At 33.4% G+C, this 17,534-nt stretch overlaps 1 protein-coding gene across 1 annotated transcript in view; it reads left to right on the top strand.

Annotated features, from left to right (window-relative positions):
- Positions 1 to 17,534, top strand: part of LOC145259836 (TRAF3-interacting protein 1-like) — a 217,903-nt gene that overhangs the window by 167,695 nt on the left and 32,674 nt on the right. The window contains exon 10 of the mRNA XM_080117663.1: positions 4,904 to 4,990. Within this exon, the coding sequence (XP_079973789.1) occupies positions 4,904 to 4,990 (87 nt within the window). The remainder of the gene's footprint in view (positions 1 to 4,903; positions 4,991 to 17,534) is intronic.

Genomic DNA, 17,534 nt, shown 5'->3' with positions numbered 1-17,534 from the left:
TTTATTTTGTACTGTCAAGGCAGGGTAAGCAGCTCCTGCCCAGATAGGGCAACAGTATTCCATCCTAGGACGTACTTGGCTCTTATACAGGTAGACATGTTCAAGAGACCATTAATGGTTACGATAACTGGAGAGAAAAGGCTGAAGATCGTGTGTCTTGAAAGAAGGTAGTGTCTAGTGCAACCGATAACATTAGGAAAAGAAATGTACATTTGTGGATGGACAAGAGATTACCTCCACTTGCTGAGGCGGCCTACATATATGTTAGTTGTCGTAGGACTTTTAAGAGAGCGATTGTGTTGGCTTCATGTCATCATTTAAATATGACGGACTGCTGCTGCTGATATATATACATATATATATATATATTTATATATATTACACACACACACACACACTAGAACCCCAGGATACAGCATTAATCCGTTCCAGGATGGGTGAAATCGCTTAATGGTGGGGGCCTAAGTAAAATTTTATACAGTACATATTAAAAATTAATTACAAAATACAGTACAGTATATAATACTCATGTATATAATCAAATAATATTATAAATAACATTGCAAGGCAGGAAAAATATTGTAACCAGGGTCCGGAAAAACATTGTATTCCACATCGTAACGTGAAAAAAACATATCCCTAGGCCACATATATAGTCTTATTTATAGTATTCCGAATTTTCATGGATGGCACACCTGAGGGGGCGGCATTTTGAGAGGGTAAAAATAGAAAGTAGAAAAATAAAAATAAATAAACAAAAGTTAACAAAAAATATGAAATTTTATACCAAAAAGGTTGTAAAAAATCGGAATTTTGGGGGGGTATCGGAATCAGAAAAAATGTGTCCCTATTTTCTGAGCGTCAGGGGGGGGCGGCATTTTGAGATGGTAAAAGGGGAAAATCGAAAAAAATGCTAACAAAAAATCTGAAATTTATATCGAAAAGGTTGTAAAAAATGGGAACTTTTGTAGTTATTGGAATCGCAAAAAGGTGTCCCTATTTTGCGAGCAGCATATGTCAGGGGGCGGCATTTTGAGAGAGTAAAAATAGAAAGTAGAATAAATAAATAAAAATAAACAAAAGCTAACAAAAAATATGAAATTTTATATCAAAAAGGTTGTAAAAAATCGGAATTTTGGGGGGTATCGGAATCAGAAAAAATGTGTCCCTATTTTCTGAGCGTTGGGGGGGTCGGCATGGAGGCGGCATTTTGAGATGGTAAAAGGGGAAAATCGAAAAAAAATGCTAACAAATTCATACTTAAAGGGGAACTTTCATATAAATTTTTATCTAATAGGTGCGAAAAGAAAGTTGGATATTTGGGTGTATATACACCGACATCAAAGAGGAAATAACATTAGATGCGAAAGTTTGAATTCATTAATTTTATTACTATCCAATTCATGAGGCTAAGACTTTGAAAGTATCAAACGTTTGTTTTTGTAGCATACTTTTTTGTAGCATACTTTTTATAACTCCTTGTAAACTTGACAATTGCTAGCTGGGGGATCGGACAAAATCACCCCGGGCAACCCCCACCATCTACTTAAAACAAAAGGAAAACAAATAAAATCTCAAATGAATAAAAAATATTAAAAATCTGTTTTCATATTTTAATTTTAATTTAATTGAATTTAGGAAAATTAGATACCGTAGAACTAATTTTCGCAAGGTATGAAAATTAAGCAACTACAGAATAAATGTTAACTTAATAATAATGGACCAGTTTTCCTACCGAGCAAAAACTGGACGAATTTTCCATGCAACCAAATGCCGGAGGGGGGGGGCGGCAAATTTTACTACCGCCCCGGGCGGCAAAAGGTCTAGCTACGCCACTGCTTCTACATAGTGAATTCTAAAGAAGAAATATTAAATAAAAGGCTGGATGCTATACAGGGATGTCTTCATAGGAATAGATTTGTGCTATCACGTCTAAACATAACTGTGGGGAAAAAAGAGATCTTGTGAAAAGAAAGGTACTTGAGTGTAAGGCCAGAGTTAAAATGGAGTTAAATAGCTAATAATGGAGTAAATTAGACGTGATAAATGATTCAAATTTAGCAAGAAAATCTGAAATCTAATATTCTACACTAGTAACACAGAAATAAAAACAATGGATTATTAGATAAGAAATTTAAATCTATAAAAAAGCTTAACAAAGATTAATAATATTGTTTCAAAACTAGGAACACAATTTCAGTTATATTGATAGTGAAATAGATGAAACTGTTTCTAGATCAATAAAAATAGCTTAAAGATTAGCAATGTAAATTTAAAGAAAAACAAACAAAAAAAAAACAATATTAGTAATTAAAGAATGGGGATTAATTGATAGTGTTTTTAGATCAGTAAAACTTGAAAAATTCTAGCTTATTAAATAATATTCTTATTCTGAATGACTAATTCCAAAAACCAAAAACCAAGGTGGACCTCCACTTTCATCAAAGTAAAACCTACATAGAACTAAATAATATATTTATTATTAGAATACTTATTAATAGGATATGTATTATTATTAGATAAGTATTTAAGAACTTAATCCCTGAATTGATATTATTTGAATTAAAGCCATACATAACCTCATAAAATTATGGCTGGATGGCAAACGTAGGTTAAATCTATAGTAATAAAATCAGTATTACAGTTAGGATATGCATTATAAACTTATAATTTGAATAGGTTAGCCTAGATTTAATTGGTTTTGTTTAATTAATAAATAAATCATAAATGCATATTAGGAATTTGCCAAACTTAGAACTCTGCAAAAACATTATAATATCGAACGTATTGAGTTACCCCGCTTCCAACGTTATGAATACATATTAGGATTTTGGTAACATATAATTCAACAAAACCATTAAAATTTCGAGCGTACAGAGTTACCTCCCTTTCAACGTCGTAAATCTTGAGAGGTAGGAACGAAAGAAAATAAAAATAAAAAATAAATTTAGATCCTTAATTTTAAATGAAGAATGAGACTACACTGACTATAGAGTCATGTTGAACTTCTTTTTTTTTTCCTTATGGAATAAGTTTTAAACAAAAACCACTTTTTGAAATTACACAAATAGGTTAGCTGATATTTTTGTAAATAAACAAAGCAGATTCCAGATACAAAACTAACATAGAATCAAAGCAATATAGTTGAAAACTTAGTTGATTAATCTGTATTAAAAAAATAATTTAAATTAAATAAAGAAATAAAGAAAATTAATTTAAGAAATTAATGAATAGTATTAGTAAAACATATTAAGTGAACATAGGTAATTAGTGGTAATGTTGTATGATAATTTGATTGAAAATGTTTTTTTTTTTAATAGAGATACAAAAATAGGTAAATTTTTAAAAATCTTTGGGAGGATGAGATGTAGGCAAAATATTTTCTCATGTTTTTCCTTATAAAGAAAATGGATTCTATATTGTTCATTGTTAAAGTGTTTTTTATTCAATACGTCCAATGAAAGGCTGTTATTGTGAAAATTTTCAAACGACATAAGGTTTGAATTTGCCTGAATAGTCTTGGAACAATTGTAACTAATGATGAAATAAGTTATTTGTTGCTATCAATCTATTTCTTGATGTCTTGATTTTGGTAAAACAATATATAGCATATTGAGAAGTGAAACACGAATTACCATTAGCATATAAGCGACGCTCTTTGTGTAAACAAATCGAGCGGAGGTATTTCGGACGATATCAAAACATCGTTAAACTCACTACTCGTTCAAGCAGCCGCCAATAGCGTAATAGTTAGGAGCCTTGACTGCCGTACAAACGGTCGGGTTTCAATCCTGGCTTGAGGTAGTTGCCTGTCTAGCCGCACTGATGAGCTGTGAAACAGCGAAACAGTACTGTATGTGGATGACTATATATATATATATATATATATATATATATATATATACTAGCAAAAGTACCCGTCATTGACTGGGTTCAAAAACAGCCTACAGAAAATGGACTCTGATTTATTAAAGTATGATAGGTTATGAAAAGGAAGGGTTGTAAAGAGATAGCTTCGAATTTGGGGGTATCAAAACCAAATCAAAATATGATGAAAATAAAAATAAAATAGATAAACACATAATTTATTATACCATACCTGTTCACACTGAAACACTTATCACAATATTCTGTGGATCTATATTAAAAAACCTTGTTAAACTTTGTCACATATTTCCATTCTGTGGAGGTCCGGTGCGAACGAACACCCCATAATTTTATTATACCATATTTCTTCAAACTGAAACATAAATATCCAAGTATGCTTATGCAGATAGATATGAAAAGTCTTTATTAAAGTTTGTGCCTATTTCCATTCTATGGAGTCCAGGCGCGACGCAGACCCCACAATTTTATTATACAATCCCTATTTAAGTTAAACCATACTTATCAAAGTATTCTTATGTACATCTATATCAAAAAAACTTGTAAACGTTTTTTTAAAATTTAAAAATTTTTTATTTCCATACTTTGTGGACCAGGTGCGAATGCAGACCCCACAATTTTAATGAACCACCGTTCTGCCATATCAAACATATCTATTCCTGTGTCTCGATACATCTTCTATCATTATATGTAATCAGTTTTTTAAAATAGTCAACCATATAGGAGCCTATTCGTGACCAGACACACACACACACACACACACACACACACACACACACACACACACACACACACACACACACACACACACACACACAGACATTCAGCTTTATATATATATATATATATATATATATATATATATACTTCTTTAGTATCTCACAATTTGTTTTCTTTTTCCATCATTGTATTAAATAAGATCAATAACATTGTACCGTTGTGCTTAGGCTGATTGAATCATGGCTTCTTTAAAAACTTACTGATTATCTGATTTCTTTGTGTTTTACAATTTTTGCAGTGTCCCCACAGCCCGTCCAAGCAGTGCAAGGCCAGCACCACCAAAACAGAGGAAGCCAGAGGTCATCACCACTGACCCAATAATTCAGTATGTCGTTTTTATTTAAAATTTATCAATATCCAATATATAAAGTAAAGCATTTTTTCAAACCTGGAATGCCAAAGAATTTCTGATAAAAAAATATCTGAGCCTTTGTGTATCGATATATTGTATGTACATTTAAATTTAGACAACTAAGTTATCGGAAGATCCCAGAGGAGCCAGAACAGCTCAGAACGGATGATCACGATTTAGAACTAGTTGTCAAGAAAAGGTCGAGAAGACTTGGAAAATGTCCGCAGCGTCAGGTATGCAGGTTTGTTAACAATCTTGGTTCGATTATGAGCTGTGGAAAAATTGTGACAGAACCTTCCTTTATTGTCAGTTTGTTTGAGTGGGCTTGCCATTCAACATTGTGAGTATTAACATCAGCACAGTCATGAATGCCAACAAAACAGTGACCAGAGAATTTTGTTAGAGACTAACAGTAATTCTATAAAAAAAATATAAACTATCTTATGACATGTGTAGGAGAAGGAGCTAGTCCCCCACAGCTGTAATAAAATGTATTTAACAATGTTTATTTTATTTTTTGACTAGCGGGTGTACCCGGCGTTGCCCGGGTGTTTAGAGGTGTGTGTGTGTGCTCGGGCGGGGGGGGGGGGGGGTTGCAAAAGAATAAGTGAAGTAATCACCCTGTTTAAATATTATATAAAAAAAAATGTTAAAACTTTTAAAAAATCGAAAAAACCCCAAAAAATCTAATGTAAGGCAAATAAACGATGTTAGAATTTCTTAAAATCAGAAAAACAAAAACAAAAAAAGAAAATGTGAATGTGATGGAAAACACCCCAGAAAAACGAACGTTAAAACTTCTTTAAAAAATCTGAAAATAAAAAGAAAAAGAAAACATGAAAAATGGCTTAAATAACCCTGTTTCCATATTAAAACTTTAAAAATCGAAGAAAAAAAAAAAAAGAAGACATCTCACACCACGATTCGAACTTACAACCTTTAGATAATGACGCTGTGCTCTAATCAAGTGAGTTGACGAAATTGGGTCGTTTTTTTTAATATTTAAACTAATTCATGTTCCAACGTCATTTGCATATGCGTAGAAGCCCTCTTGTCATGAGAGGGCATTTTTGCTACCCTCCTCCCTGTACAAAAGTTGCTAAGTTAGGGTGAAGGAATATTAATGTTTTGGGCCAATTTTTCGATATTTGTCGGGCGAAGGGTCGAGCTTGAAAATGACATCTATTTGGCGAAAATCCATGGCCTGTATTGAAAGTTTTTGCAAGACATACAAAAGCACACACATTTTCGCTTTTATATATATATAGACTAGCGGGGGGGGGGTACCCGATGTTGCCCGGGTGTTTGTAGGTGTGTGTATTTTTGGGTAAATGAAAACACCCTGGGGGGGGGGGGGGTTAAAATATAAAAAAATTTTGGTAGGTAAGTATGAAGGAGCGAACCCAAATCCTTGAGTTGAAGTTGGAAATTAAAGTGTGAAAAAAAATTTGCGACGTTAACCACTGGGCCACCACGAAATTCTAATAGAAACACGTTTGAATTTATTTAATTATTTAAAATTGGCAGGTGCACGTTTTAATGACTTAATGAGGTCAACTTTGACTGCGGTGTAGTATTTCACTTATTGCGGGAACACTTTTTTTATTTTATTTTCCCAAGATGTTGGGTGGGGGGGGGACCAGCTCCCCATAAAAAGGGGATTGTCCAAATTGAATAGCAATTGTCTGATATAAGGAAAATATTTCCACATTGATCCAAGCTGATTGCTTTCGGACATTTCTGACGATCGCGACTGGAAAAATACCGCCAGAATTAGTGCCGCTTTTATTATACGAAAAAGCCTAATCCACATGCGGCAAGCGAAAAATATTGAATATTTATCTTTTCAAAGTCGAGCAAATTAAATAGACAGGCGACCTCTGTTGTTAACTCATAGATATTATGATTTATATGTGATATAAAAAGTTTTAAGAAGTTGTGAGCCGACCGACCACTTCTCGGAAAAAAGCCTTTTACAGACATACACAAAAAGCGAACAAACATACATACATACATACACACATTTTCGCTTTTATATTTATAAATGAAACTTAAAACAACAACTTATTATTATATATATATATATATATACATATATTTATAAACACAGCGGTTAGAGCACTGTAAAAGTGGTGGACGGATGTTTATTTAAATAGACATTTGGCGAAATTATTTATGGGTGCCACTCCCGTGGGTCAATCGATAGAACTGCTGACTGTCAACGCAATGGTTCTAGGTTAAATTCTCGGCTTGGGAGAGGTGCTAGTCTAGCGGCACTGATGAGTTGTGATACAACGAAACAGGACTGTATGTCGATGACTACAAATATATACATATATATATATGGTCATCCACATACAGTACTGTTTCGCTGTTTCTCAGCTCATCAGTGCAGCTAGACAAGCAACTACCTCAAGCCAGTATATATATATACTAGCAGTTCAGCCCGGCTTTGTTCGGGCCCTATGTACTGTTCATAACTTTATGTGCATATGTATATATATATATATTAAAAAGTTTGATTCCTGTCCAGGTAACCTACATCTAAAATTTCAAGTGTTTTGACCCAAAATTGGCAGAGGAGTTTGGTATTCTGCAGAGGTCAACTCTTTCAACTTTGACCTCTTGGCGGCCAAAATTTCGCCCAAAAACTGATTAAGAAGCTTGCTGCATGTCTGAATACCCTTTATGTAATATTTATTGTTTTGGGCTCAAATCAAACCTACATCTTAAATTTCAAGTGTTTAGACCCAAAATTGGTGGAGGAGTTTGGTAGAGTTCTCAAAGGTCAAATCATTAAACTTTGATCCCTTGACAGCCAAATTTTTGGCTGAAAACCGATTAATGATTTTCACAAATCTCAATACCCCTTATGTCAAATCTCGAGTCTGTAGATTGAAAATTAACAGAGTAGTTTGGTAGGGAAAGGTACACACACACAGACACACAATTTCACTTTTATAGATAAACTAGCATTTCAGTCCGGCATTGCCCGGGTGTTTGGAGGTGTGTGTTGAGCAAAAAAAAAAAGTGGTAGTAGGAAGGTTGGCTCGAATCCGTACCGCAAAGGAGGAAAAGAATGGGGAAAAAACCTGATGTCTTTGCTGTTACAACCACTGCCAAACCGGAAGTGATGTAGGTTTTAATTAAGGCTAGACAATCGAAAAGAGAGGATGACTTTCGAAAATATCGGTGAAAAAAGAGACCCATCCCTGTAGAAAAGTGCTCAGTTGAGGGTGAAGAAATTAATGTTTTTAGCCAATTTTTCGGTATTTGTCGTCTGAAGGGTCGAGCTTCAAAACGATTTCTGATCTTGTGAAAATTCATCGCCTCTGTCGAAAGTTTTAGACAGACATGCAAGCATACATACATTTATATATTGGTAGCTCAAATTTTCGATCCTAACAGATTAAAAAGCTTGCCCTATCTCTGAATACCCTTTATGTAAAATTTCAAATGTTTAGACATTACATCTAAAATTTCAAGTGTTTTGACCCAAAATTGGCAGAGGAGTTTGGTATTCTGCAGAGGTCAACTCTTTCAACTTGTCTGAGTAATTTGGTAGAGACCGCAGAGGTCAAATTTTTTTTAACTTTGACCGCTATTATGACCTCTTAACATTTATTGTTTTGAACTTAAATCAAGTTATTAAGTTAGATCCATGTCCAAGGAACCTATATCTAAAATTTCAAGTGTTTAGACCCAAAATTGGCGGAGGAGTTTAGTAGAGTTCTTAAAGGTCAAATCGTTGAATGTTGACCCCTTAACAGCCAAATTTCTGGCCGAAAACGGATTACAAAGATTTTCCCAAATCTCAATACCCTGTATATCAAATTTCAAGCCTGTAAACTTAAAATTGACAGAGTTATTGTGTAGGGAAATGTACACACACACACACACATACACACACACACACACAGACGCTTTCACTTTTATAGATATATAGATAGATTTGCTTTATGATAGTAACCCCATCGGTGAGGGGATGATGGAGAGCAAAGATAAAATCTGTCCTGTATGTAAATCCATCAAAGAAACATTAAACACACAGGAAAAATTAGGGTCTTCATAGGAAAACTATTCCTGATTTAGGCACAGAGTTCATCTCCATGGCAGTGTCGTAAATTGTGTTTTGACTATTATTTGGATTCTTCGGACTCATGTTCTCATCTTGAATGTCATTTTCACAATGTTTTAGTCGATGTAACCTCCGACTTTCTCAGGTATATCTTGTTAAACTCAAAAATGTTTCTGTCAAACGTGGGGAATGTGGACAGAATTTCGATTGGAACCCTTTATTTAATTCATGAGGTGGCATGCTCTTGTTCTGTCAGCCATGACATGACAGAGATCCCAAATAATTCACATTTTATTTTTCTAAGAATTGAACCTTCAGAAGAATATCACTTTTACAATTGATTTTTCCAAATACTCTAACCCCTGTACCACAGGTTCTTGCGGACAAGATACACCTGAAGAAGATTGGAGATTGCATCAAAAAATAACACTCAAGATGAGAACAGTAGTCCGAAGAATCTAAATGATACGAATAAACAATCCTCATCTCAAAAATTCAGAATCGTGTTTTGAGGTCATATTCGAATAACTGATTTTCATGAAATCATTTACAGACTCTGATGGGCCAATGCCGGTTTTGCTTAGAAATAAGAAGTTCGCTTTGCTCCTTGTAAATAGATTTCAACCTCTGGACGATTGGAGCATAGACCTCTGATGTTGGAAAAAAAAAACTTTATCCAGGGTTTGCAGAAGCTTGAAAAGTCCTTAAATTTTGACTTTTGCCTTAAAAACGCCTTATTTCTATTATTACTAATTTATTTTTATTTTGGACTATTAGTCTCATCTTTGTTGTTTTTTGATCTTTTATTGGTTTTATTTATTCACAACGTTTCGGCCAACTATTCCTCTGGCCTTCGTCAGGTGGTAACCGCGACGGATAGGAACTTTGAATCTCCTAACTGCATTCTCAGCCATCACTGCCATCCGTAGTTGTTGTCGTCTCACCACATTTTGACCAATTAACCTCTGGCACGCTTTAGGTGGGATTGAAACCGCTATCTTCAGACAATGTTCATCTGGAACCGTAGAGATTCAACGTCTCTATCAACTGAGCCACAGGCCCCGAAGGGCGATCAAGGTTGGATTCTTTGATCTCATAAATCCACGTTTATTTATTATCTGATCTTCCATAGTCGGGTCCGTACCGATTGGTATATATATATATTATTCCTTAATTGGAATTCATTGATGAAGGCCAGAGGAATAGTTGGCCGAAACGTTGTGAATAAACAAAAACCAATAAAAGATCAAAAAACAACAAAGATGAGACTAATAGTCCGAAATAAAAATAAATTAATATATAATGCTCATCTCAAAAATGAATTCCAGTTAAGGAATAATATATATATATTTCTATTATTACCTTGAAAAATCCTTGAAAATATGGAAAATGTTTTGAAACGGCCTTGAAAATCATATTCTTTATGTCCAGTAAACATTTGTGTTGCAATATTAAAAATAAAATCAAAATATATACTACTAAATTATTTTTTAAGTATGAATAAGTATTACTTTCAAAATATTTTTTAAATATTGGAAATGTAATCGAAATACATTGTTCTAAAATTACATTGTATTTTTGTGGATACAAGAGTTACGTCCGTTTATCACAAAACTATGTAATGTTTTCCATATAATAACATTGGGTAGTTTAGTGATGAAGGAACGTAACTCTTGTATCCACAATACTGATAATTCAAAATTTAAAAGTAAAACAGACACCACGTAGACAAATCTACAGTGGGTAAAATATCATTTAATCTCGCTTGTTTAGTCAAATATAAGTGGGTCAGGGAATGTAAATATGATTGTTGATAGGCATATTGTTTTGTATGTAAATAAAAATGAATTTTCCTGTTGTCAGTTTTTAAGGTTTTTGGTTTATTAAATCATCTATAGATATAAAAGCGAAAATGTTTGTGTGTGTGTGCGTTTTCGTGTATGTCCAAGAAAGGCTTTTTTCCGAGAACCGATCGGTCGCCTCACAACTTCTTAAAACTTTTTATATCGCGCCTAAATGATAATATCTACGAGTTAACAACCGGGGTTGTCTGTCTATTTAATTTGCCCGACTTTGAAAAGATAAATATTCAACAATTTTTGATTGCCACATGTGCATTTTTTGTATAAAAAAAGAAGCAAACAGACTTGCGGTAAATAAAACACTGTCCCGCACTCAAAGTTGACGTCATTAACTCGTCAAAAACGGGCACCTGCCATTAAATGTTGCACATTTTTTTTCACACTTTATTATTTTTCAACTACGCATTAAGGCTTCGTTTTTTTTAAAATAAACACCCGAGACACCCGGGCAATGATTTTTCTTTTCATTTACCCAAAAACACACACACCTACAAACACCCGGGCAACGCCGCTAGTCTATAATATAAATCATGCTTGTCTGTTTAAATGTATGTATGTTTGTATGTCTTGTAAAAACTTTTGACAGAGGCGACGAATTTTCATGAGATTGGTATCATTTTGAAGGTTGACCCTTCGGACAACAAATATCGAAAAATTGTCCAAAAACATTAATTCCTTCACCCTTAACTGAGCACTTTTCTACAGGGAGGGGTCGCTTTTTTCGCCGATATTTTCGAAAGTCATCGGTTTGGCGATGAGCGCAACAGCCAACGCGTCACGTTTTTTTTCACTTTCTTTTCCTCCTTCGTAATACAGGTTCGAGCTTGCCTGCCTACTACAACTTTTTTTTTTTTTTTTTTTTTTTGCACTCACAATTTTCTTTTTATTTCTTTTTTTTCTTCTTTTTGCTCAACCAACACCCTTACACACACCTCCACTTTCTTTTCCGCCTTTGCGTCATGGGTTCGAGCCCGCCTGCCTGCCTACTACAACTTTTTTTTTGCTCAACACCCACCTAAAAACACCCGGGCTACGCGGCTATGCTGGGCACCCAAGTTAGTTGTTTATATATCAATTTTTGTTTTGAAAACTTGAATTTTGTCTCAGGAAGGCCTTGAAATACTTTGAAAATCGATATTGAAAATCTGTACGAATTAGAAGTTCTGGTACTGGTTTTATGCTTATGATTTGATTTGAGACTTTTGATAAAAGTTAAAACATGAATCAGCTTTCTGTTTGTAGTCATAACTGCTTACCTCACGATTACTAATGTATGGATACCTATTCGTAAAAAGCATTCAAATTTTCATAAATATTTCAGATAGACTCAAGTTTATCAAAGTTATTTTCCAATTTGATGGAATATGCAATAATAAAAATAACTACTTTTTTTAAAAAATTTTTTTACATGGATGTCACCACTTATCAAGGCACGGAAGCCACTCGGAGATAAGGGTTATTGCGTGTACAGTAATCAATGGGATAATATCATAGTAATTGTTAGTATTGGAGATTTGATAAAGTGTCTTACTTAAGGGGCGGTTTATCAGGAATTTTCTACGTAGCGACATCCTTGGAACATAATGGATGAATGTGATTTTATTCAAGATTCAACTCCCAAAATATGAAGTTCTTCCTTAGTATACCCAATTATTGATCAGACGTTATATTACTTGTCTCATCTCCAGCAGCTATTTTGGTAGACAAGGCAAATTCTTTGGAGTTGATTCTTCTTCTATAGTACATGCTCACTGTCCGAACCAACATGCGTTGTATTCTTGGATTGGGGCATTTGTGGAAGCGATCAGCGGAGGAGTATGGTGTAGAAATACAAAGAATGGATAAAATTTCTGTGTTTGCAAATTTTTAAACTTAAGCTATTACATTCTTCAAATTAAAATGAATTACCCCCCCCCCTTCCCCATTGCTAATTTTTTTTTTTTTTTCAGATTATTCAAAATTGTTTCATATTACTTGCCAGCTGGAAAGATTAACGCTTTAACTGCCAGAATTTTTTTATGCAATAAATAAATTTTTTAAATCATGAAACCCACATGTGACGGAAATTAGCGTGCAGCTGACGCACAAACAAAGATAAACCCCTCGTTCACTTGTCGAACCATGCATAGACTTGTAAAGACCGGTTGGGCTGACATAAGAATAAGAAATATTGTTTTTTTGAAAGACGACTTGAAATACAATTTGGCGGTAAAGAGTTAAGTATTGTGACATTGCAAGCTTGTATAACTCAAGACAAGCACAGTAGTATAATTAACAGTGTATTAAGAAAAGTATGTTACTGAAGTACACGTCATGATTCTGGGGCCATAACTGCCACAAATCGCTGCCCTTGACATTTACATATAGCTGTATTTATTGTCTGTGGGTAATTGGTTGATCAGCTTATCCCATAGCACTAAGTAAGTTTAGTACTAAATTGTCACAAAGTACGTCGTTATATTTTTGATAATATGGTACAATAATAACACAGAAAAATTGTCTAGGCAGAAGAAAAAGCTGATTTGCCAACTTCAATGCTATTTGAGTCTGACATGGAAAATCTGGCAGCATAACTTTATATGCTACAATTTGATAAAACAAATCAAGTCAAATGTTTCAAATTGTAACATTAGCCACACACTGGACCCATACGTCATATGCAGTCTATGCAGCAAGGAACATAGAACAAGTAATAACTCAACTCTTTTTTTTTTTGTACCAATGGCATCTATTGCTGGGTACTTTCCAGAGAAAATCACTATCGTGCTTCTTCTCTCTTACCGCTGCCCTCCTTAATCTCATTTCGAATGTGCACTCCTATGTGATCGCCGGTCTGTGTACTTACTCTTTTTATAGTCATTTTTCATTGCACACGGCTTGGCATTTGCAACTGTATATCCGCGCTCTGTTACAAAATGGATGTTTTGACATCAAATAATTCCCAGAGCATCAGGCATGTTAGTTTCCCACATTTTAGTGGAATTCCCTTTTTTAATTGAGGAATTACTAGAGCCTCCCATAGTTATCTGCTTTTATTTATTTATTATTTTTTTTTTTATTGAAATCCACCTTTTCTTTAATTAGAAAAACCTGATTTCTTCCAAATCGGTAGAGTCTTATCGGCTTAATATTTTTCATAGTGGTTTGACTAACTTTTATTTCTCTTTCTATTTTTTTTTTTCTCTTGTTTTATCTCTACTTTTCTTTTCCTATTTTCTCCCTCTTCCTTTTCTTGCCTTGTTTTATTTTTTCTTCCTTCTTTTTGACATATCTTTTTTAACGAAAATCCCTGCAGACAAAACATAAAACCACTTGAAATAAGGAGTTAACCTCAAACAGTTCATAATGGAAGGTAGAGAAGTTAAATGATTTTTATCTTAGCAAAGAATGACTTCCTGTCTCTTTCCCACCACTCGATGTGTATCTCTTAAGTTGTTTTTAGTACAGTCATCTACACATATGTACACCGGGGGAGGGGGGCAGTTTCATTTCGGTTTCAGCTTTTGTTTTTCTTGTTGGCTGCTTATATAATGGGCGACAGTGGCTAAGTGGTTAATGACACAGATTGAAAGCTTGGGGGTAGCAGGTTCGAACTGAGCTCTTTCTACCGAAACATTTTCATCAAACCCGTTGTTGACCGTGTGTCTAACTACCTGGAGAGAAGGTAAATAAAATATCCGTCGTTTGCTGTTGAATAAACAAACGAAACTAATAAAGGGAAAATAGTCTTCAAACTAATAGACAGTTTCCAATAAGCATTAAAGTGTATCCAATATTCAACGGCAACATTGATGCAATTCGGCTTTTTTTTATGTTCAAATAATGCACACGGAGCGGTGGGGGTAATAAAAAATGCAATAAACTGTTAAGATATACAGGTTAACGGGGACACAAAACAAAGTGTGTCACTGTCAAGGTAGAAACACAAATAACGTGAATAACAAATATCGCAATAATGTATCCGCTCAGAAAAATATCAAATACAATCTCGATTATTTACGCTTTTCTTTTATCAAATACAATCTCGATAATATAGTTTACGTTTTTTTTAATGCCATCTTTTTTTTTTTTTTTTTTTTTTTTTTTTTATAAATATTTTAAGGAAAAAGGAGGTCTAATATTTTAACCTTTTCTAAAGTCAGTCATTAATAAAGCAGGAACAAAAAACAAAAATTTTTTCAATTTTTTGTTTTGGTAAAAAAAAAATTTTTTTTCATCTATTATTTTCTTATTCATTATCCGAACTTGTTTTCTTTATTGCATTTCAGACTAAAAAAAAAAAAAAAAAAAAATTATATGATTGCTTACTGAAATTTCTCATTTTTTCTTTAAAATTTTATTTTATAAACTAGTCGGCTGTCCGGCATTGCCCGGTCGTAAGATACGCTTAAATATGATAAATAAATAGTTAAATTCATGCAGATTACATATTTATTATATTGAACCTAATATATAGTAGTGAGATCAAAATAAAAAAAAATTATGACTTGGGTGCTCCTAGCTAGAATCAAAAGCAAAACATACAACTTTCCACCAACATTCCTTAACCTCTGAACCACCCATATAAGTTGGAATATAGACTTTTGTCATTTATTTATTATATGCTCTGTAATTACATTGAGCTTCATAAATTAAAGGATTGGTATAAATAAAAGGTGAAATATAATTCAAGAAACATATTTCCATATATACCGTACTTTGGGGTAATTTCGCCAAATCCGGGGGTAATTGCACCAACTTAAAAGAGTGCTCTTTATATGCATGGTTGTCGAAAAAAGTATTTTTAGCTAGTTGACGCAATTACCCCAGATTTGGTGCAATTACCCCAAAGTATTGTGTGTGTGTGTGTATATATATATATATGTATATATATATATATATATATATATATATATATATATGTATATGTGTATATATATATATATATATATATATATATATATATAAAAATTCATCTGTCATCTCTATTTTAAAAGATGGAATGGAATCAACCGATCATCGAAGAAAAGATTCAAGCAAGCAAGGTCCACAGAGTTTTATAGTTATATAGATAGCAGCAGGGCTACCCGGCGTTGCCCGGTGCAGAAGTGCAATATATTTCTATTAAAACGTCCATCTCTCTACTCCTCTTTATATGTCTCTTTATCTTTCTCTCTTTCCTCCTCCTTCTCCCTAACACCCTCTCTCCACATTTAAGTATCTGTTCTGATATTGCACCTAACCTTTTTTGTCCTCGGTTAGTGAATGAAAATTCCTTCAGGACCGAGACAATTTTTATTCTTATTTTTATATTAATTAATATTAATTCTAATTTTAATTTTTATATTTATTTTTGTCCCTATCCAGTGTGCCACTTTTGTAAGAGTGGGGAACGGAATTTACTCCACATGAAAAACCGACATTGTCTTTTACTCTGACCTCGTGGAGAGGTTTTTTTTTTGTTTTATTATTATTATTATTATTATTATTATTATTATTATTATTATTATTATTATTATTATTATTATTATTAATACTTTACTGTATTTATCTATTAATATTTTTGTTTCAACTATGACTATTATCATTATAGTAACTACGAATAACATTATTTTTACGGTTTAACAAATTTGTTTCAATTTCTAACCGTGTAACAATACATATTAAAATCAATTGCCTTTTTTCCGTTTAAACGCTAATACGTTGAAAAAAAAAAACAAAAAAAAACAACAACAACGTTCTTCTTCCACAAACACCAAAAACAATTCACTGTTGGAAGAATGAACACTGTCCATATTACAAATTTCCATTTTTTTTTTTTTCAACGTCTTTCGTTTTAATTTCGATACTTTTTTGTGACAAACAGCGGAGGACCGCTTGAAATATAAAAAAATGAAATATTAAATACAACCCCCCCCCAAAAAAAAACATCGTTTTCATGCTTAAAACATTGAAATCCTCATGACCTTGAAATCAAGCTCTCTCTCTCTCTCTCTCTCTCTCTCTCTCTATATATATATATATATATATATATATATATATATATATATATATATATATATATATATATATAGTGATAATTTGCTCTTGAGTAAGCTTTATCATTTAACATTGGCCATGTTTCTCAAAGATGACTTTCTGATCTCATAACTCTTAAAGACATAAACTAATCAGAGATAACAATATTGTGGCCGGTGGGGCCAAGTTTGCTTCTGAACCTTCTCGCATAAAGAATAATTCCATTTTGTTCTCCACACTTTATCAGAACAAAATGGAATTATTCTTTATGCGAGAAGGTTCAGAAGCACATCTAATAAGTTCCCCAACTCCTGCTGCAGTAAAAGTTCCCTATACCATTATCCATCCATTCCCATGGTTAACTGGCATTTTTATGCAACTTGGTGAAAATCTGTCTCCAGTTCTTCGAATGCACCGTTCGGGAGCATCACTAACAAGATAAAAAATCTTGATTCATCTAACCAGAAAACATTCATGAACCAGTCTGTATCTTTCTTGCCATAACACAAAAAGATCTTTTTCTATCATTGATGTCCTTTTTAGATAAAAATGGCTTCTTTGCACACCTTTTAGAGGAAAA

This window comes from Euprymna scolopes, chromosome 35, assembly GCF_053919585.1.
Source record: "Euprymna scolopes isolate OS-2025 chromosome 35, ASM5391958v1, whole genome shotgun sequence".
In the NCBI taxonomy this organism is placed as follows: domain Eukaryota; kingdom Metazoa; phylum Mollusca; class Cephalopoda; order Sepiida; family Sepiolidae; genus Euprymna; species Euprymna scolopes.
This window is presented reverse-complemented; position numbering and strand designations above follow the sequence as displayed.